At 47.3% G+C, this 22,854-nt stretch overlaps 1 protein-coding gene across 1 annotated transcript in view; it reads left to right on the top strand.

Annotated features, from left to right (window-relative positions):
* DHRSX (dehydrogenase/reductase X-linked) overlaps positions 1–22,854 on the top strand; it is a 171,001-nt gene that overhangs the window by 144,842 nt on the left and 3,305 nt on the right. The window contains exons 5-6 of the mRNA XM_043895364.1: positions 1,460–1,667; positions 9,552–9,759. Coding sequence (XP_043751299.1) covers positions 1,460–1,667; positions 9,552–9,759 — 416 coding nt within the window. The remainder of the gene's footprint in view (positions 1–1,459; positions 1,668–9,551; positions 9,760–22,854) is intronic.

Consider the following 22,854-nt stretch of genomic DNA (forward strand, 5'->3'; position numbering starts at 1 on the left):
AGGTTTTGGGAAGAAAGACGATCAGCGGGTGTAGACTTAAAATAGTGGGCTTTGGTTCTAAGTCTGTAATTTACTTGTGTGAACTTTGCCAAGCCCCTCGACCTTTTTTTTTTTTTTTTTAACATTTAAAAGGCATTTTATTTTAAGGGGCTTTTTGGGGCTTCCCTTGTGGCTCAGCTGGTAAAGAATTCGACTGCAATGCAGAAGACCTGGGTTCGATCCCTGGGTTGGGAAGATCCCCTGGAGATGGAAAAGGCTACCCACTCCAGTATTCTTGCCTGGAGAAATCCCGTGGACAGAGGGGCCTGGCGGGCGGCAGTGAAATAGCCAGAGATAAGCAAGGAAGTGAGCACAGTGTAAAGAGCATTTTATTTGAAATATAGCTGTGTGTGTATGTCAGTCCCAAACTCCCAATCTATTGGGTTGGCTAAAACATTCTTTTGAGGTTTTCTGGAAGATCTTGCAGGAAACCTAAGCAATCTCTTTGGAAACCCAATATTTTGTTCATCAAATTTTAGGTGCCATAGGAGTGGTCCCTAACCTGTTTGGCATCAGGAACAAATTTCATGGCAGACAATTTTCCACAGACAGAAGGTAGAGAGGGGAGGGTGGTGGTTTCGGGAAGATTCACGTGCAGTTACATTTATTGTGCACTTTATTGTTCAGTGGCTATGTTGTGTCCGACACTGTGACCCCATGGACTGCACCACGCCAAGCTTCCCTGTCCTTCACTGTCTCCAGGAGCTTGCTAAATCTCATGTCCATGGAGTTGGTAATGCCATCCAACCATCTCATCCTCTGTTGTCCCCTTCTCCTCCCACCTTCAATATTTCCCAGCATCAGGGTCTTCTCCAAGGAGTCAGCTCTTCCCATCAGGTGGCCAAAGGATGGGAGTTTCAGCTTCAGCATCAGTCCTTACAATGAACACCCAGGACTGATTTCCTTTAGGATGGACTGGTTGGATCCCCTTGCAGTCCAAGGGACTCTCAAGAGTCTTCTCCAACACCACAGTTCAAAAGCATCAATTCTTTGGTGCTCAGCTTTCCTTGTGGTCCGACTCTCACATCTGTACATGACTACTGGAAAAACCATAGCCTTGACTAGACGGACCTTTGTCTGCAAAGTGGTGTATCTGCTTTTCAAAACGCTGTCTAGGTTGGTCATAGCTTTCCTTCTAAGGAGCAAGCGTCTTTTCGTTTTGTGGCTGTAGTCAGGGTCCTCGGTGAATTTGGAGCCCAAGGAGATAAAGTCTGTCACTGCTTCCACTTTCTCCCATGTTTATTTTCCGTGGACAGAGCCGGACCCTGAGGCGCGAAGGGGTGCTGGGAGCCAGGACCAGAGTCAGCGTCCTGGAGCTTGGTGGCTTCCCAGTCGTCCAGGGGATGGCGTAGAGTCTCATCTCTTCTCACCCTGTTCCCCACTCCTTTCTGACTGTCCTGAGTGCCCCCTTTGTCCCCAGCCGGCGTGATGATGGTGCCTCAGAGGGCCACGGACGACGGCTTTGAGGAGCACTTCGGCGTCAACTACCTGGGCCACTTTCTGCTGACCAACCTCCTCCTGGACACCCTGCGGGGGTCGGGCGCCCCCGGCCGCCGCTCCAGGGTGGTGACCGTGTCCTCGGCCACGCACTACGTGGGGGAGCTGAACCTGGACGACCTCCAGAGCAGGTGAGCCGGGGTGGGGTCCTGACCTGTCATCGCGACGCTCTGCACAGGGCGCTTGTCCCCGGGGACGTCGCTTCCCACCTCCCGGGCTGCAGCTCAGCCTCTCCCGTGGGCAAAAAAAAAAAAAAAACTGCAGTGACCAACACAGGCAGACCTGGGAGACGCTGTGGGCTTTGGTTGCATTCCGCAGGGATAAAGTACGTAGCGCATTAAAGCGGGTTGCACAAATTGGTTTTTCTTTCTTCTACATCTGAAAGTGATGCTTACTCTAGCCTGTAATTTCTTAGATGTGCAATAAGTAGCATTGTGTCTAAAATAACAGGGTACGGACCTTCATTTTAAAAAATCCTTTATTGCCGAAGAATGCTGACTGTCCTCTGAGCCTTGAGCGTTCAGTTCAGTTCAGTTGCTCAGTCGTGTCCGACTCTTGGCGACCCCGTGGACCATGGCACGCCAGGCCTCCCTGTCCATCACTGACTCCTGGAGTTTACCCAAACTCATGTCCATCGAGTCGGTGATGCCATCCAACCATCTCCTCTCAGTGACTTGTAATCTTTTTGTAAGAGTTCTTGGGCTGTAAGTAGTCCTCATTAGTTATCTATTTTATACATGGTATCAATCGTGCATGTGGATCAATCACAGTCTGTCAATTCATCCCACCCCGACTTTGGTGTCCATATGCTTCTCTTCTATGTCTGTGTGTCTATTTCTGTTTTGCAAATAAGAGCATGTACACTATTTTTCTCCCTGGAGAAGGGAACGGCAACCCGCTCCAGTATTCTTGCCCGGAGAATCCCACGGACTGGAGGAGCCTGGAGGGCTGCAGTCCATGGGGTCGCAAAGAGTCAGACACGACTTAGCAATGGAAAACCTGCCGTTTCTCTACTTTTCACGTGTGCTAATAAACAATATTTGTTTTTCTCTTTCTGACTGTACTCTGCATGAAAGTCACAACCTTTTTGCAGTAGCCACATCAAAGGTCACTCATCACAGCTCAACGTAACAAATATGATCATCACGCAAAGCTTTAAAATACTGTGAGAAAGCAGGCCTTTATTTTAGATTTAGCTGGAAATATGTCCCTGGAGAAATAACAATATGAATCTCCTAGCTACCTAAACTTTTTATATTACTTGTCTGCTTCCATCTTGGTTACACCTTGCTTATAACCTAGCAACTTACAGCTCTAAGTGTCAAGTCAGAACTTCAGAGCACCATTTTCAACTGGCCCTTCACTTCTATCGGGATCAGGGCACTGTGAAATAAAAATTCTGTCAAATTTCAAATTAAAATAAAAGGATACGGCGAGAGTGACCGACACGTCACACGCGGACGTGAAGTGAACAGACGCTGTTTTTAAACACGGTGCCGGCAGATTTACTCCAGACGGAGCTGACCCACACCTTCAGTGGGTACAAAAATGCAAGTATCGCTGGCGTGCAGCAAAACGAGATCTGCCTGTATTAGGAAGTGTTGGCTGTTTCGCCGTCACACATTTAAGCACTCTCTGCATATCAGTCTGTTTATATTTACGCTTTGAGGCAAATCCTATTATATTCTTCAACACATGAGGAAACCGTGAAGCATAGTTAAAATTTAGTCTATGAGGCATAGTGGACATACAGTGTTGTAATTTCCGCCTTGCAGCAAAGTGACTCCGCTACACACGTATATCCATTCTTTTCTTTTTTATTCTTTTCCATGATGTTTTTTCAGGGCTTCCCTGATAGCTCTGTTGGTGAAGCATCTGCCTGCAATGCAGGAGACCCCGGTTCAGTTCCTGGGTCTGGGAAGATCCTCTGGAGCAGGGGAATGCTTCTACCTACACATATTTTATGCTATTATATATGAAACAGATGTTATACATTTAATATATGGAACTCCCCTGGTGGCTTAGATGACAAAGAATCTGCCTACGATCTGAGAGACCTGGGTTCGATCCCTGGGTTGGGAAGATCGTCTGGAGGAGGAAATGGCAACCCACTCCAGTATTTTATCATTATATATTGCATATATTAATTTATATATATAACAATATTTATATTACTATGTTACTAATATATATCTAATATTAATATATCAATATATATTTACTATATATTTATGTAGTAACATGTAAATGTAATATTACATAATGTTGCAACATTATGTAATATTACATTTACATGTATTTACATTTAATATATATATTAAACATATAATTGTTAAATATATTAAATATATAACTTTTAAAGTTGAACAGTTAAACTTATTTAACTTAAATAATTGTATTAATATTTATATAATTATATATATAATTTATATAATGTATATGTATAATTTATATAATTGTATGTGTAATATGTAATTATGCTTGCATAGTCACATATATTGTCATATTCATATCATTTTTTGCATGTGTATCATTTTTTGCTCAGTCGTGTCTGACTCTCTGCGACCTCACAGACTGTAGCCTCCTGGCTCCTCCATCCATGGGGTTCTCCAGGCAAGAATACTGGAGTGGGTTGCCATTTCCACATTAATGTATAGCATATAAGTTTAAGGATTGTATTGTATTTATTGTCTCATATTGGCTATATTCCTCATGCTGTAAAATATATCCTCGTTCCTCTTTAATTTTTTTTTACTTTTTGGACACACCCTGCAACATGCAGGGATGTTAGTTCCCTGACCGGGGATCAGACTCACATCCCTTACACTGGAAGGTAAAATCTTAACAACGGGAACACCAGGGAAGTCCCCTTGGTGCCATTTCTGCAGCTTATTTTATGTTGTTGTTGTGTAATCCCTCAGTCACGTCCAACTCTCTGTGACCCCAAGGACGGTAGCCCGCCAGGCTCCTCTGTCCATGGGATTCTCCAGGCAGCAACACACTGGAGTGGGTCGCCATTTCCTCCTCCGGGGGAGCTTCCGGACCCAGGGATCGAGTCCATGCCTCCTGCATCACAGGCAGATTCTTTACCACTGAGCCACGGAGGAAGCCCTTTAGACAGTACCTATTTTTTCCTCTGATGAGAACTCGAAAAACTCTTTTTTTTTTTTTTAGTGCAAATGTACGATCTACCCCATTCCTGGCGTCTTGCTGGCAATGGGTGCCCTTCCTCACTATGTCCACTTAGCACCTGGTCTCGGGCATCTCAGGGTCCTTCCTGAGGTGGGCTTAGACTGGCTCTGAGTTCAGTGCCAGACCCAGACCAAATATAACACTCAGCCTTGTAAACACCACCTACTGTTTACAGGAAACGCAGGTGTCAAGGTCCAGTGTCCTCTTCTCAACCGAAAAAAACCACGCTGCTGCAATTTATGATAAGATTTCCCATCTCTAAGTAATGCTTTCCTAAGTTTTTAATCAAGAACCAACCCTTTAGAGAATGATCGAGTCTTTGATTCAGTACAAAGATTTGCGTATATTGTGTTTAAAATGCCATTCCTCGACTTTCCTTCTCTTGCCTTTAAGATAGAGAAAGTGACAGGGATCTGAACGTGCCAACTCATAATGTGCCACTTTGATATACAGATTATTTTGCGCTGAAGGCCATTGAGAAGGGACCGATGCAGAAAGATGCCTTTCTGGAACTTCCCTGATCTAACTAGAAACAGAAACTTCTGAGAAATGAGGACTTCCCAAGTCTTTGGCATTTCTTTTCTTTTCTATGAAATCCCCCACACCTGTGACATTAGAAGTGAAATTCATGTGTTTCTCTTGTCAATCTGACAGTTGTTGGCTTAATTTGCACGCCCCGGTTACAGAACATAAAAGTATAGAAGAAACATTTTTTTTCCTTTCCAACAAAAAGGCTACCACAGTAACATCTCTACTTCTGTTTTAGAATGACCTTCAAGTTATTTATGAGGTAGTTATATGAATAAGTTACTGTTTGTTGACAACAAAGGTGTATGTATGATTTCAGTTCCACTTTTTGACATCGTGTATTACAAAGGTCACTTACTACAAGTCTCATGTTTCGAATCAAGTCTTGTAGGCATCTTATGAATATCTTCTACCTGTGCTTGAGTTTGTAGGTTGACTTTCCCTGCTGGCTGCCTTCTGTCTGTTAACACTGTGATCATCTCTTCATTGTACCAAGTGGGTCTGTTGTCCCTCGGGCCTTTGCTTAGACACTTTAATGGCAATCTTCTTCTCTGGTGCCTCAGCTCTGATTCTTTTCCATTTCCACTGTGGATGTTTCTTTATCTTTCAAACCACCGGGGAACCACTCCTGAAATTAACTTGTAGTCTTGTTTTCTTCTTCTTTAAAAAAAAAAAAAAAACTCCTTTAGAGAAAAGTATTGACTTTTCCCACTGTCTCTTCCGCATGCTATTGTCGAGAACCATAACTCTTCTTTGCAAACGTGGTCAGCATATTTATTTTTTCACTGGAGCGTGATTGCTTTACAATATTGTGTTAGTATCTGCCGTATGATGAAGTGAATCCGCTGTATGCGTACACATAATCCCTTCCCTCTTGAGCTGCCTTTGCAACCCCCATCCCGCCCCATTAGGTCATCACAGACCACACAGCCGACCTCCCTCGGCTACGCATCAGCTTCGCACTAGCTAGCCATTTTATGCATGGTGGCGGATAGATGTCAGGGCTCCTCTCTCTGCCTATCCCACCCCCTGCTCCCCCCACCAGACCCCATGTCTGCATGTCTGTTCTATACATCAGTGTCTGTCTTCCTGCCCTGCAAACAGGTTCCTCAGTATCACGTTTCCAGATTCCCTATATGTGCGTGAATATCCGACAACTGTCTCTTTCTGACTCCCTGCAGTCTGTACGACAGCTTCTCTGGGTCCATCCATGTCGCGACAGATGACCCAGTTTCCTTCCCTTTTTATGGCTTAGTAATATTCCACATACATATTGCCACATCCTCTTTGTCCGCTCATCTGTCGATGGACATCTAGGTTGCTTCCAGGTCCTGGTTACTGTAAATAGTGCTGCAGTGACCATTGGCATGCCCGTGCCTTTTTGAACTGTGCTTTTTCTCGGGATGCGTGCTCAGGAGTGGGGTTGCTAGTCATACCCTAGTTTTATTTTTAGTTTATTAAAGAAGCTCCATGCCACTCTCCGTAGAGGGAAGCCATAATTCTGTCGTGCGTCAGTTTTCCTTTAAGGAGACTGCACCTTTCTCTTCTTTCTAAATTCACGACTGCGCTTCCCTCCCAAACAGCCCTGTTAATTCAGGAGCAAACGGATGCGTGTGTTGTTGAAACGGTCCAATGCCAACAGGAAAGTTGAGCCTTTACCGCCCCCTACTTAATAACCCCCTCATCCCTGGAGCTTTCTCCTCCCCTGCTGGGAAGAGAGAGGAACAGCTTGCCAGAAACGAGCATCTTGACTATAATTAGGGGGGCTGTCATGGACTCGGGGGAGGGAATTTGTGCTTCGAACTGTGCTGTATTATCATCTCTGTTCCTCCCTCCAACAAAAGATTGTGTTTGGAGTTCCTCTGGCAGACGACGCTCTGCGGAAGCTCGTCCCGCGTCACCCTTGGCCCACCTGCCCTCACTCATCACGAAAACGAAGGACTTGGGGTTTATTCTCCAGCTTAAATTGCAGGGTCCCCCCGGAAGAACCTCAGAGTTTGCACGTGGCCTCTTGGGACAAGTGGCTGGCTGGCTGCCGGCGATGCCGTGGGGGGCCCTGATGACAGGGAAGAAAGTCGCTGCCCAGGGAAACGGCAGGAGGTGGGACGGAGTCCCCGACGGTGTTGCCGTGGTCGTCACATTTTGACAGCCGAGAGCCCACATGTGCAATTTACAAAGCAGCGTGAGGTGTGGGGTTTTTTTGTTGTTTTTTTTCAGAAAGCCTCACTGGGCAATGACGCTTACGTGACTTCATTTCTCAGTCTTGTCATTCATTGCTTGTCCTGTTTTCTACATTTTAAATTTTAAATATTTCCCTTTCCCTTTTCTCGTTTTTTCCCTCTTATGTGCTTTTTTCCCTTGGTCATGTTTCCTGAATTTGCTTTTCTGAATCATTGAGTCCATTTAGTTCATTTATTGCAATTTTCAATTCCTGTTTAGTTAAGAGCCTTTGTGCATAAGAGGCATTGAATTCCAGTGAGTGCTTTTTTTTTTTTTTTTGCTTCTCATGTCAGGACAGATTTCTTTCTTTTTAATCTTTGACTGTATTAAATTTCCACAAGGGTGAAATCCGTGGATGGATTTTCTCCGACTGTTAGAGTCAGCTCTGGGGTTGAAGATGTAAAATAACATAGACTCTAGGGCACGTTGAACCAGAAGAAGACACACAAGTGGGGCTGCATTTGTATCCACAAAATTACATAAAAAGAGCCACGGACATGAAGAAAATGACCGATCCCCAATGAATCAGACATAAAGTATTTTGCCAGGAAGTGTTCCTTGGTTTTCTTTTTTTTTTTCCAGACTTGTTTTTTTCCACATGGGCCATTTCTGAAGTCGATATTCAACCTGTTACAATGTTTCTTCTCTTCTTTTTTGTCCCTAGTTGAATTGTCATGTTTTAATCTACCTTTCACAATTTCAAGTGCTACTTTTTCTTTTTAAGCACAAATCACTTGGGTTTTATTTGTAGATTTATTGTTGATGACCGAAAAAAAAGGGATGAAAGACTCGAAACTGGTCCTTGTTATTTATTTTGAAAGATTTTATTGGAATATTATTGCTCTGGTTGGTATTTTTGGCTGTGAGGCACTGGAATCTTAGCTCCCTGACCAGGGATGGAACACACAGAGTCCGTGAATTGGCAGGTGGCTTCTTAGCCCCTGGACCACCAGGAAAGTCCCCAGTAGAGATATCAACAAGCTCTTCATTTTGCCCCGCTCTGTAGCTATGCATAAAATTACTAGCTGCTTAGACACCACAATTAGTTTGCCTGGAGTGATATTTTCTCTGCAGTGAATTTTTTTTTTTGCTATGTTTCAGGAACATTACTTTCTAGGAAAGGATAGGTGTAAGTGACCACCATTATGTTTTTATTTATTTAAAGAATTTTTGTTGTTGTTGTTGTTGGGAACTGTTTTTTAAAGTCCTTATTGAATTTCTTATTCATGCCATGTTGCTTCTGTTTTATGTTTTGGTATTTTGGCCACAAGGCGTGTAGGACTTTAGCTCCCTGACCCGGGGATCAAACCCACACCTCTTGCATTGGAAGGTGAGGGAGTCTTCACCCCTGCACCGCCAGAAAACGCCCTGTGGTTTTCATGAAGTGGTGCCCACGTCCAGCCCCATAAAATAGTCCCTGATGGTAGGAAGCCAAAAAGGAGTGGATGGAGGTGGTCATTGTGCGCTCGAGAAGTACATCTGTCATAGCATCTTTCCCAAGCCTTGAACATTCAAAGGAGAAAAAAAACGCGTGGTGTGGAGCCCTATAGCAAGGTCACAGGTGTGGAGCCCTGCTCCAAGCTCACAGGATAAACATCTCTGGAACTGACCAAGCCCCATAGCAACTATTGCCACAGGCCTCTGCATCTAAATTGGCCAGTTCCCTGACCCCGTATTAGGTGAAATATCCACCCTGTAGCGTCCTAGGAGATCTACACAGTGCAGATAACACACTTGGGCATCCCTGGAGACTCAGTCGGTAAAGAATCTGCCTGCCAATGCGGGACACCTGGGTTTGATGCCTGGGTCGGGCAAGATCCCCTGGCGGAGGGCACGGCAACCCACTCCAGCCTTCTTGCCTGGAGAATCCCCGTGGGCAGAGGAGCCTGGCGGGCTGCAGCCCGCGGGGTTGCAAAGAGTCGGACACGACTGAGTGGTCAGCACAGCTCCCTTGACCTCGGGCACGTCTCCGGATGCCCGCAACCTGTGCCTGGCGCTGTCGTCCACGGCCGGGCGAGGGCGGCGTCGACATGCAGACGCCCGGGTCTCACGGCCTCTCCCCTTTGCTCCCGCAGAACCGGCTACTCAGCGCACGCGGCCTACGCCCAGAGCAAGCTGGCCCTGGTGCTCTTCACCTACCACCTGCAGGCGCTGCTGACGGCCCGGGGCGCCCCCGTGACCGCCAACGTGGCCGACCCCGGCGTGGTGGACACCGACCTCTACAGACACGTCTTCTGGGGCACCCGCCTCGTCAAGAAGCTCCTGGGCTGGTGGGTCTTCAAGGTAAAGGCTGAGATGCTCGGGGCGTTGCTGCGGTCCGCGGGCAGACCTGGCTTTAACCTCCTCGACGCCGCTGTGCTACCGATTCCAGGCTCCACGTCTTCTTTCTCTGTCCCTCTGTTGACAGACATTGAGGTAGCGTCCGTGTCTTTGCTATTGAGCCTGGTGCTGTGATGAACGCTGGGGTGCACGTGTCTTTTCCCACGATCATTTTCTCCAGGTGTATGCCCCAGCAGTGGGATCACAGGATCGTAGGAGAGCTCTGTTTCTAGTGTTTAAAGAACATTCCATACCATTTTCCATCATGCCTGCCCAAGTATACATTCCCACCAAAACTGCTGTGAAGGTTGAGCTGCAGGTATTTTTTCTAAGCATGGTTTTCTCCATGTTCCTAGCAGTAGGATTGCGGGGTCAGATGGTAGATCTATTTTTAGGTTTGTTTTTTTTTTTATTTTTTTTAAGGAACCTCCATACCGTTCTGGTAAAGAATCAGCTGGTAAAGAATCTGCCTGCAATGAGGGAGACCTTGGTTAGATCCCTGGGTCAGGAAGATGCCCTGGAGAAGGGAAGGGCTACCCACTCCACTATTCTGGCCTGGAGAATTCCATGGACTGTATGGGGTCGCAGAGAGTCGGACACAGCTTAGCGACTTTCGCTTCATTTCGGTCTGACCAGTGTGAGGTCTCCCCTCGCTGGAGTTTTGATTCGCGTTTCTTTAATAACTAGCGATGCTGAGCATCTTTTCACGTACCAGAGGGCTGTCTGTATGTCTTCTTTGGAGAGATGTCTGTTTGGATCTTCCGCGTGATTTTCTCTTTAGGATAAATTCTCGAGAAGGAGTTTGTTTAGCGAGAGGATGTGCTGTGTGTGTGAGTCACTCAGTCGTGTCCGACTCTCTGTGACCCCGTGGACTGTAGCCTGCAAGGCTCCTCTGTCCGTGGGATTCTCCAGGCAGGAATACTGGAGTGGGCTGCCATTTCCTCCTCCAGGGGCTCTTCCCAACCCAGGGATCGAACCTGGGTCTCCTGTATGGCAGGCAGATTCTTTACTATGTGAGCTACCAGGGAAGTTCCTAGCTAAAGGACATATACATGGAAAACGTGGACCCCCAACCTCCCAACACACATATCTGCTCATATGCTTGTAGAACTGTGTCCCTACCCATATGCAGTTTGTCTAAGTCTGCATCTTTGTTGAATTTACCAGTCAGATTGTGTGTTTGCTCCAAAGTCATCTGGCTTCTTGCTGGAAATCACACCTCTCCTCTAGCCGTGATCTTTTCCGTGGGAGGTGCTGACTCCGCGATGGGAGTCGGGTACATCACCAACCTCCGCAGCCTTGGCAGGTGGACAGAATTCATTTCGTCCTCTCTGCGGGATCTTGGAGATTAGAAGCCGTGATGGCCAGAGCCCTGGAGGTGGACGCCGTCAATGACCGTGGTCGTCGCCAGTTCTCCGCCTCCAAGTTCCCCTCGGTCCGGAATGCCGGGACCACCCACGGAACCCAGATTCTGACAGATGTGAACAAGCAGAGGCGGCTGTCCCCAGCAAGCGGCCAACGGCAGCTGCAATCCATCTCCGTCACCGGGACATCAAAACCCACCTCTCCTGTGTCATCTCTGGTTCCATTTAAAATCTCATTTCCTCTTGTGAATGAGATGTGTGTGCTCTGCTATGTCACTCAGCTGTGTCTGACTCTTTGTGACTCCGTGGACTGTAGCCTGCCAGGCTCCTCTGTCCATGGGGGATCCTCCAGGCCAGAATACTGGAGTGGGTTGCCGTGTCCTTCTCCAGGGTATATTCGTGACCCAGGGATCGAACCTAGGTCTCTCACATTGCAGGCAGATTCTTTACCGCTGAGCTACCAGGGAAGCCCCAGTCTCTTTGTGTTTACCCTTTGTCAGCTACACTTGGGCATCTTCTGTCCACCTCTGCAAGGATTCAATCAAGTGCTGCTACAGCTGCAGACCTTCAGCATTCCCTGAAAGGGGCTCAGTGTGGACAGCAGACGGGAGACATCTGTGCTCTGGGCAAGACTGGCAGGACAGGTCTTCAGATGGCTAGATAGTTTCAAGAGCCCATTTCATGAGCCTGATTATTTCATCTCCTCATACCTAGAAAAGCACTAAAAAGTCCTGCACGGTGGTGACCGCTCCCCGTGACTTGCAGAAACCTTTCGTAAAATAATACGTGTTTGATTGCACTCACTTCCCCTTCAACAGAATCACTTATATACCGACCTTCCCCCTCTTAGCTCTTTGGAGCCGTCTCTCAGAGCTGTCTGCTGCCTGCAGCCCTCATTTTGCTCAAAATAAAATTTAACTGCCAGTTCTCACATTGTGCATTTATTTTGTTCAGTCGAGCGCTTCTTGACTGACCAGATTATATTTCTAGACCACCTTTTAGATGATTTTTACAAATAGAAAAAAAAACCCGTGTAGGATGAAGAGGTCTCTTTCTGTTTAATCATTTGCTCATATTTCTATGTTCAGGTGGTGGTTAGGTTTTAACAAGTGGTATATTATTTTTGTTGTTCAGTCACTGAGTCATATCCGACTCTTTGCGACCCCATGGACCGCAGCACACCAGGCCTCCCTGTCCATCACCAACTCCTGGAGTTTACTCAAACACATGTGCATCGAGTCGGTGATGCCATCCAGCCATCTCATCCTCTGTCGTCCCCTTCTCCTCCTGCTCTCAATCCCTCCCAGCATCAGGGTCTTTTCCAATGAGTCAGCTCTTCTCATCAGGTGGCCAAAGTATTGGAGTTTCAGCTTCAGCATCAGTCCTTCCAATGAACACCCAGGACTGATCTCCTTTAGGATGGACTGGTTGGATCTCCTTGCAGTCCAAGGGACTCTCAAGAGTCTTCTCCAACACCACAGTTCAAAAGCATCAATTCTTCGGCGCTTAGCTTTCTTTATGGTGCAACTCTCATATCCAGACATGGCTACTGGAAAAACCATAGCTTTGATTATACTATAGTATACTATACTATAATTATATGACCATAATATACTATATTATATGACTATATACTTATAAAGTATATATGACCGTACACTCATATATATGATTATAGTAATATGACTATACTATAATCATCTCATCTGAACAAAAGCTAATGGGGGTGGGGGGTGGATTTTGAACTTAATTTAGGGAGTGTTGAGATTTCAGATGTTACTGTTCTCTGTGTGAAAGTAAGTCATCTTTCATTTTGCCCACATCTTTCTTGATGCTTCCGATATTGTAGTCTATAATAAGAAGTGTATGTATTTGGGGTTTTTTGGTCCCCTTTTCCGGCTCAGACCTCCTAAAACCCTCGGAATTTCCCAGGTGCTGCGATCCTGAAAGGCTTCCCTTGTTATGTTAATGTGTGACCTTTGTAACTTGCCCCTAGGCTGGGGGCTGGTTGTCAGGGCAACCAACTGGCGATTAAAGGGTTGGAATTTTCAGTCTTAACCCTCTGACCTCCAGGGAGGGGGCGGGGGGCTGGAGGTTGAATCCATCACCAATGCCCAGTACTTTGGGGGCTTCCCCAAGTGGCTCAGTGGTGAAGAATCTGCCTGCAATGCAGGAGACAGGAGTTCATCCCCGAATCTGGAAGACTCCCCTTGGAGGAGGGCATGGCAACCCACTCTAGTATTCCTGCCTGGAGAATCCCAGGGACAGAGGAGCCCGGGGCGGGGCCGGGGGGCGGGGAGGAGAGAGGGCTACAGTCCTCGGGGTCGCACAGAGTCAGACACAACTGAATAGACTCAGCACGCGTGCATTCACACACTTAGATATGTCTCTTGGGGGAGGTCACAGCTTATCACACTGCATGTATTAGTAAATGTTGAGAGCTGCCCACATTGATGGTTTTGTTTTTCATTCGCTCAGTCGTGTCCGACTCTTTGCGACCCCATGGACTGCAGCACGCCAGGCCTCCCTGTCCATCACCATCTCCTGGAGTTTGCTCAAACTCATGTCCATTGAGTTAGTGATGCCATCCAACCATCTGTCGTCCCCTTCTCCTCCCGCCTTCAATCTTTCCCAGCATCAGAGCCTTCAGATGAGTCAGTTCTTCCCATCAGGTGGCCAAAGTATTGGCGTTTCAGCTTCAGCGTCAGTCTTTCCAATGAACACCCAGGACTTATCTACTTTAGGATGGACTGGTTGGATCTCCTTGCAGTCCAAGGGACTCTCAACAGTCTTCTCTAGCACCACAGTTCAAAAGCATCCATTCTTTGGCGCTCAGCTTTCTTTATAGTCCAACTCTCACATCCATACATTAGGAATAACCATAGCTTTGACTAGACTGACTTTTCTTGGCAAAGTAATGTCTCTGCTTTTTAATATGCTGTCTAGGTTGGTGATAGCTTTCCTTCCAAGGAGCAAGCATCTTTTAATTTCATGGCTGCAGTCACCATCTGCAGGGAATTTGGAGCCCAAGAGAATAAAGTCTGACACTGTTTCCAGATGGTTTGCATCTTCTTTTTTTGTTGTTGTTGTTCATCTCTCTTTGTGCTTTATTTATTTTTATTAGTTGGAAGCTAATGACTTTACAATATTGTAGTGGTTTTTGCCATACATTGACATGAATCAGCCATGGATTTACATGTGTTCCCCATCCTGAACGCCCCTCCCACCTCCCTCCCTATGGTTTGCATCTTCTTTATACATGTTAAGCGTTGGACTATTTAGTCTTTGCCAACTTGAGTCAACTGCTGGACTCTTGCATCCTGGAGCGGGAAATGGGATTTGCTGTGTTTTAATTAGCATTTTCCGAAATATCCTGTGGTTCAATAGTCAGCCTCCGTGGGATTACTTGGCCTCTGAACGTTGCTGCCTTTTTGGAAATGTCTCCTTTTTTTCTAGGCGGTGTTTGTTTTTGCTGTTGTTTAGATGCTAAGTCACGTCCGACTCATTGTGAGTCTGTGGAATCGCAGCACACCAGGCTTCCCTGTCCTGGAGTTTGTCCCCGTCTCCTGGAGTTTGCTCAAACTCGTGTCCGATGAGTTGGTGATGGTTAGCCCTTCTCTTCTTTCTTATAAAACTTTATGTATTTATTAAAGCTTTTGGAGCTATAGTTGACTTACGGTGTTGGGTTAGCTTCAGGTGTATGACAAGCTGAACTGATTATGAATATACATGCATCCGCTCTCTTTTTAGATTCTTTGGCCATCTCGGTCATTACAGAATGTTGAGTAGAGTTCCCTGTGCCATAGAGGAGGTCCTTTGGAGCTATCCATCTTATATGCACTCGTGTGTATATGGCACTCTTAATCTCCCAATTCATCCCATCCTCTTTTACCCCCTGGTAACCATTACTTTCTTTTCTATGTCTGCAACTCTATTTCTGTTTTGTAAAGGTGTTCATTTGTATCCTTTTTTAAGATCCCACATGTATGTGATATCATATGGTATTTGTCTTTCTCTGTCTGACTTACCTCACATATTATAACAATCTCTAGATCCATCTATGTTGGTGCAAATGGCATTATCTCATTCTTTTTCCCAGCTGAGTAATATTCCATTTGTATACATGTACCACATCTTCTTTATCCATTCATTTGCTGATGGATATCTGGTTGTTTCCATGGCTGTGGGTGTTGTGAATATTAGGCTTTCTCTTTTGGATTCATCCCTGTTTTGTTTTTTTTTTTAATTCTGACTGCTAATTTGTATCTTTTACCTATGTGACCAACACTTTTTTGCATTGTATTTTCTGCTTCAAGAAGATACAGAGAAGTAATATTGGATAGTCATAACCAATGGTATTAGAACACAGGAGAAAAATATTTTGGACATGGAGAAACCAAAAAATAGATATACTAATATATATTTGTATGTGTATCTAGAGACACACGCATAAACATACATATATATATATATGGAACAGAATCCACCTGCCAATGCAGGAGACTTGGGTTTGATCCCTGAGTTGGGTAAATCCCCTGGAGAAGGCAATAGCAAGCCACTCCAGTGTTCTTGCCTGGAGAATCCCATGGACAGAGGAGCCTGGTGGGCTGTGGTCCATACAGTCTCAAAGAGTCAGACACGACTGGAGTGACTTACCACATATGCACATGTATATATAGATACACATTTAGGGTTCCCTGGTGGCTCAGATGGTAAAGAATCTGCCTGCGATACAAGAGGCGCAGATTCAATCCGTGGGTCAGGCAGATCCCCAGGAGAAGGAAATGGCAACCCACTCTATTATTCTTGCCTGGAGAATCCCGTGGCCAGAGGAGCCTGGCCGGGCTACAGTCTATGGGGTCACAGAGAGTCGGACACCCCTGAGCATGCGCGCATCCGTACATTATACGAATTACTTCCTTAGACGCACGCGTGTATGTATGACTTGTGTGACGTCTCGTGAGGGGGGTGCCCGTGATCCCTGGGAGGTGGTGGGGAGTCTGTAGGATTGACATGTCTCTGTGTCCCTTCATGCCATTTGGTGACATTCTTTTTACAGTCTGTCCCCTGCGTACAAACGAGTTCCATTCCAGGAACACGTGCGTTAAGTCCTATTTGTGAGTCCACCAGAGTTAGCCCAGGTACCCAGCTAACCCGATCAGCTGTATAGTTCTGTACTGTGTTAGGTTTATAGTACTGTTCACACAGAGAACGAACACAAGGTAAACCTTTTCCATCTCACCGCGCAGTACCGTGAAGAGGACAGCCGTCCGGGGTACCAGCTGGCACACAGGGGCTGGCATCGGCTGAGTCAGGCAAGAAGGGTTACTGACTGAGCAGGCAGAGGAGGCGGGAGACGGCGGAGCTGAAGAACTGTCAGCAACAGCAGACGGAGGGCGAGCTGGCATGTCGGTCACGCCTGACCCGGACGGAACGCGCGTGCACATCTTTGAGAGTTTGCCACTTGAGAGTTCGCGTGGAGAGGACTTACTGGTACATCACTCTGAAACCTCTATGCTACGCCTTACCAAAAACCGTGGACTTGATTCCAAGTTCAGAGCCAGTCCCCGGAGCATGGCGGTTCGTCCTTTGAGAGAAAAAAAGAAAATGACAGGTTGATACATGTATGAAGATGAGAGGCTTAATTGGTTTTTTTAAAAACAGTTTTCTTTATTCATTGGCTGCGCTGGGTCTCCGTTGCCCCGTGGACTTTTCTGCAGCTGCGCAGAGCGGGGGTAACTCTCTAGTTGCAATGCTCGAGGGCTTCTCATGGCTGTGGTTTCTGTTACTGCCAAGCACAGGCTCTGGGACACAGGTTCAATAGCTGCGGTGGCTTAGTTGCTCTGCGGCATGCGGGATCTTCCCAGACTGAGGATCGAACACGAATATCCTGCATCGGCAGGTGGATTCTTCACCCCCGAGCCACCAGGGAAGCCCTTAAATGGTTCTTTCCACGAGCAACTCAAGACCATTCCATCGATCCCTGCCTGCAGCTGGGCGATGCCTCATGCACGCCCTGTGCATGGAGATCTGAAGACAGTTAATGAGGCATGCAGGACGCATGTCCCGTGATTGTACCAGGAGCTCCACTGCTCCTGAGTCTGTTGCTTCCTCAGCCATTCTCTCGAGCCCTAAGAGGAGGGATATGGCGGTCATGATCTGCTCTTGTGTTGAGGGCAGAACGCAGACAGTGCGGCCCTCGGAGCAGAGTTGAAGGTTGAGCTTGAACCACAAAGGAGGCTGAGCGCCAAAGAATTGATATTTTCAAACTGTGATGCTGGAGAAGACTCTTGAGAGTCGCTTGGACTGCAAGGAGATCCAACTGGTCTATCCTAAAGGAAATCAAGCGTGAATGTTCATTGGAAGGGCTCATGCTGAAGCTCCAATATTTTGGACACCTTGTGTGAAGGACCAACTCATTGGAAGAGACCCTGATGCTGGGAAAGATTGAAGGCATGAGGAGAAGGGGACAACAGAGGATGAGATGGTTGGATGGCATCACGGACTCAGTGGACAGGAGTTTGAGCAAGCTCCGGGAGATGGTGAAGGACAGGGAGGCCGGGCGTGCTGCAGTCCATGGGGTCACATAGAATCGGACCCGACTGAGCGACTGAACAACAATCTAAAGGTCCAAGGAGCCTGAGCCAGGCTGGGACCATCGGTGATGCAGAAATGGCTCAAATGGGGGTGATCATACTATCACTGCCCCCTTCTCACTGGGGTCCCCATCTGAACCCCAGACCCCCTGTAAATGACCTGAGCTCCCCCTATCTCAAGTCTGCTCAGGACACCTGGTTCCAGCTCCAGTCTGGACACAGGAGAGCCCAAGCTTGTCATTGCCCCCTTGCACTGAGTGTCTTCGATTTTGGGGCTGCACTCTATCCAGGGATGCCAGATCCTTGATGTCAACAGTGATGTAGAATCATATGCTTCAAGCCTCTGGACCATCCTATGGACCACAGTCTACAGAGCATCTCATGGACCACAGTCTACAGAGCCTCCCATGGACCACAGTCTACAGAGCACCCCACAGACTACAGTCTATAGAGCCTCCCATGGACCACAGCCTACAGAGCATCCCATGGGCCACAGTCTACAGAGCATCCATGGACCACAGTCTATAGAGCATTGCATGGACCATAGTCTACAGAGCCTCCCATGGACCATAGTCTACAGAGCATCCCATGGACCACAGTCAACAGAGCCTCCCATGGACCACAGCCTACAGAGCCTCCCATGGACCACAGCCTACAGAGCATCCCATGAACCACAGCCTACAGAGCCTCCCATGGACCACAGCCTACAGAGCCTCCCATGGACCACAGCCTACAGAGCATCCCATGGACCACAGCCTACAGATCATCCCATGGACCACAGCCTACAGAGCATCCATGGGCCACAGTCTACAGAGCCTCCCATAGACCACAGCCTACAGAGCATCCCATGGACCACAGCCTACAGAGCATCCCATGGACCAGAGGGCATGATCCGTGGGGGGTGAACCCAGGTTATGGTTAGAAGCCATTGCAGGGGTGGAGAGGGGCAGAAGGAGATTGTTTTGAAGGCGACTCCAGGACTTCCCTGGTGGTCCAGTGGCTAAAATTCCACGCTCCCAATGCAGGGGCCCTGGGTTCAATCCCTGGTCAGGGAATTAGATTTCACGTACCACAGCCTAATTCGTGTGCCACAACGAAAGATGCCCTATGCCACAAGTAAGACCTGAAACAGAAAAATAAATAAATGTGTGTGTGTGCACGCACACAGGTGTGCAAACACTCTGTCACTTAGTCATGTCCGACTCTTCACAACACCATAGACTGTAGCCTGCAAGGCTTCTCTGTCCATGGGCTTCTCCAGGCAAGAGTACTGGAGTGGGTTGCCATTTCCTTCTCCAGGGGATCTTCCTGACCCAGGGATTGAACCCACGTCTGTTGCATTGGCAGGTGGATTCTTTAGCACTGAACCATGGGGAAGACCAAATAGATAAGTATGAAAAAAAAAGAAAAAAGACCATTCCAGAGAGCACATCACGATGTCTTGACTTGTTGACCTTGGAAGGTGAAACAAGGAAATCTCGGGAGTCATTTGGGGTTTCTGATGCAGGAACACCAGGCGATGTCTTGGTATCTGTCTGGGAACCGGGGTAGCAGGCAGTTGAAAATGAAAGATGGCTTGACCCTGTGGTGTGTACATGGGGTCTCTGCCTCCAATGCCAGCTGGGCTGCTGAGAGCGTGTGTCCGCAGCTCAGAGGAATGCACAGAAGGTGTAGCTTTCAGGGATTCCGGCAGAGAGACAAGGCACTTGTCAGGCCATGAGCCTGGAGGTGGGGAATCTGCCCATCGTGACTGAGGAGGACGGTGGGGAGGGTTAGGGTCTCCGGAAGAACCAAGATCTGGCCATCCCGTGCACCCTCTCTGCTCCCTTGCCCTCCCACTACCCTGCCCCTCATCTTTGTAATTTCCTAATTCTGGATAATGGCATCTCCTAAGATTGTTGTGAGCGGCGCTGACATAATATGTGGGAAAGCGTTTCCAACCCTGCAAAGGGCTGTGTAATTATGTAATTATAACACATTCATCTTTCTCTGCAGCACGTAGCTCCCAGCTCTGTGGAGCTGTTTCAATCCCACCCTCTGCTCTCTCTGCTTTTGATTTTGGTTTCTTTTTTTCTCATGCACCTGTACCCAGCCGTCGACCCGATGCCCCTTCCTGTTGTGAGCTCCAGGTGCCCAGGAGCTCTGATCTAAACTATCTTTCTTGGTATTTGGGGGCCACGAAAGTATTGTGGTTGTCATGCAGTTGCTCAGTCACATCTGGCTCTTCGCGACCCCATGGGCTGCAGCACGCCAGGCTTCCCTATCCTTCACCATGTCCTGGAGTTTGCTGAAATTCACATCCATTGAGTCGGTGATGCCATCCAACCAGCTCATCCTCTGTTGTGCCCTTCTCCTCCCGCCTTCAATCTTTCCCAGCATCAGGGTCTTATCCAGTGAGTCAGTTCTTTGCATCAGGTGGACAATATATTACAGTTTCACCTTCAGCATCAATCCTTCTGATGAATATTCAGAGTTGATTTCCAGTAGGATGGACTGGTTTGATTTGCTTGCCAAATACTGGTGAGCATTTAACACGCGTTTGTTGTGGTTTCAAGCTCCCGAGACTCCACAGGGGCTTCATACAGAGAATAACTTCAACTGTAAATATGCGGTGGTGTCGCCCATCTGTCCATAAGTGACTCTGAAGCCTCTGATGAAACCAGACAGGTCTCCTTCCTGGGTTGGGCTTCACATTTGAGACAGTTCTGTCCTCTAACATACACATCTCTGTGTGTGTCTGTGTGTGTTAGCCCCTCAGTCATGTCCGACTCTTGGCAACCCCATGGAGTGTAGCCCTCCAGGCTCCTCTGTCCATGGGGATTCTCCAGGCAAGAATCCTGGAGTGTTGCCATTTCCTCCTCCAGGGGAATCTTCCCGACCCAAGGATCAAACCCAGGTCTCCCGCATTTCAGGTAGCTTCTTTACCGTTGGAGCTACCCACCCCCCCGCCCCCCGGAAGCCAATGACACGTCTCTAAGAGGATCTGATTTTAAAGCTGTGGGTAAACATGGGAGATGCCCAGTATGCTCCTGGGGAAGAACAGAGTTCAGTTGTATGTTGCAGTGTGTTTGGTTTACAATGTTGCGTTCGTTTCTGGTGTGCAACAAAGTGGTTCAGCTCTGTGCACACATAGGTCCCCACTTTTTCGTGTTTCCTTCGCATTTCGATCACCAGAGAGCGCTGACTGGAGATCCCTCTGCCCCGCAGCAGGTTCTCACCAGTCATCTCTTTTACGCTAGGACCCCCAATTCTTTGGCGCCTACCCCTCCTTCTGAGGATGTAGATAAATGCCCCCAGTGTAAAGCTGTGTATGTCACAGTCCGTGTCTGTGTGCACACGTGTGTGTGAGCGTGTGTGTATGTGTGTGCCTGCTTATGTTTTTCTTCAGTCGCTCAGTCGTGTCCGACTCTTTGCGACCCCCTGGACTGCAGCACGCCAGGCCTCCCTGTCCATCACCAGCTCCTGGAGCTTGCTCAGACTCATGCCCATTGAGTCAGTGATGCCATCCAACCATCTCATCCTCTATCATCCCCTTCTCCTCCCGCCTTCAATCTTTCCCAGCTTCAGGGTCTTTTCCAATGAGTCAGTTCTTCACATCAGGTGGCCAAAGTATTGGAGTTTCAGCTTCAGCCATCAGTCCTTCCAATGAATATTCAGGACTGATTTCCTTTAGGATGGACTGGTTGGATCTGCTTGCAGTCCAAGGGACTCTCAAGAGTCTTCTGCAGCTCCAGCACTACAATTCAAAAGCATCGATTCATCAGCATTCTGCCTTCTTTATGGTCACACATGTGACTCTCAGCATCTCAGACCTGCTCCCTTTCAGACAGGCGTGGTGTGTCATGATCCTCACGGCTGAGACTTAGGACTGTGACATCAGACGTGGGGAAGAAGAAAGGCATAAAACCCATTTCATGAGCTGTCAAAACATTTGGGAATTAAAACATTACAAATGAAATCTCATTTTCTTCCTCTCTGTCATCCGCCCGAGGCCTGGAAATGTTCTGTAGGTGATCGAGGGCGGCTGTTTTTAGCCCGGCATCTATCATGTGCTTAAGTGGGATAAGTGGATGTGATTAATCCTCCACGAGATGTGTGAGTGCTGAGAATGGCTCCTTTTCTAAAAATTTTCCCTTTTCTATGTCAGGGAACTCTCTGGATGGTCAAGACCGCTTTGGGTGAATGTTGTGTGCTTGTGCATGCAAGGATATGCATGTGTGCGTGTGAATGTGTGTGCATGATGGCATATATGTGTATAAATGTGAATGTGTGTGCATGTGAATAGTTGCATGTGTGTGAAAATGCATGTGTGTGCCTAGGGGTATATGTGTGTGTGTGAAGGTGTGTATGTGAATGTCTGTGTGCATGTGAATATTTGTGTATACATATAAATGCATGTGTCTGCCTGGGTGTATGTATGTGTATCCTTGTGAATGTGTGTGCCTGGATGTGTTTGCACGCATATAAGTACATTTGTGTGCATGGGTGTGTGTACATGTGAGTGTGTGTGCATCTGTGTAAATGCATGTGTGTGCCTGAGGGTATGTGTATCCATGTGAATGTGTGTGCCTGGGTGTTTGTCTGTGTATAAATTCATTTGTGTGCATGGGTGTGTGTTGTGTGTGTGTGCATGCAAGGATATGCATGTGTGCGTGTGAATGGGTGTACATGAGGGCATATATGTGTGTAAATGTGAATGTGTGTGTCTGTGTGTAAATGCTTGTGTGTTTTGAATGTGTGTGCATGTGAATAGTTGCATGTGTGTGAAAATGCATGTGTGTGCCTGGAGGAATGTGTGTGTGCATGTGCATATTTGTGTGTGTTCCTGTGGATATTTGTGTGTCTGTGTGAACATTAATGTGTCCATATAAATACATTTGTGTGCTTATGGGTTTGTGTGCATGTGAGGGTGTGCATGTGAGTGTGCATATGAATATCTGTGTGCCTGGGTTGTGTGTTTCCATGTGAGTGTGTGTGGGTGTGTGTTCCTGTGCTCATAAATGCATTTGTGTGCATGGGTGTGTGCTGTGTGTGTGCATGTGCATATTTGTGTGTGTGCATGTGGATATTTGTGTGTCTGTGTGAACATTTGTGTGTCC

This window comes from Cervus elaphus, chromosome X (assembly GCF_910594005.1).
Source record: "Cervus elaphus chromosome X, mCerEla1.1, whole genome shotgun sequence".
Lineage (NCBI taxonomy): Eukaryota > Metazoa > Chordata > Mammalia > Artiodactyla > Cervidae > Cervus > Cervus elaphus.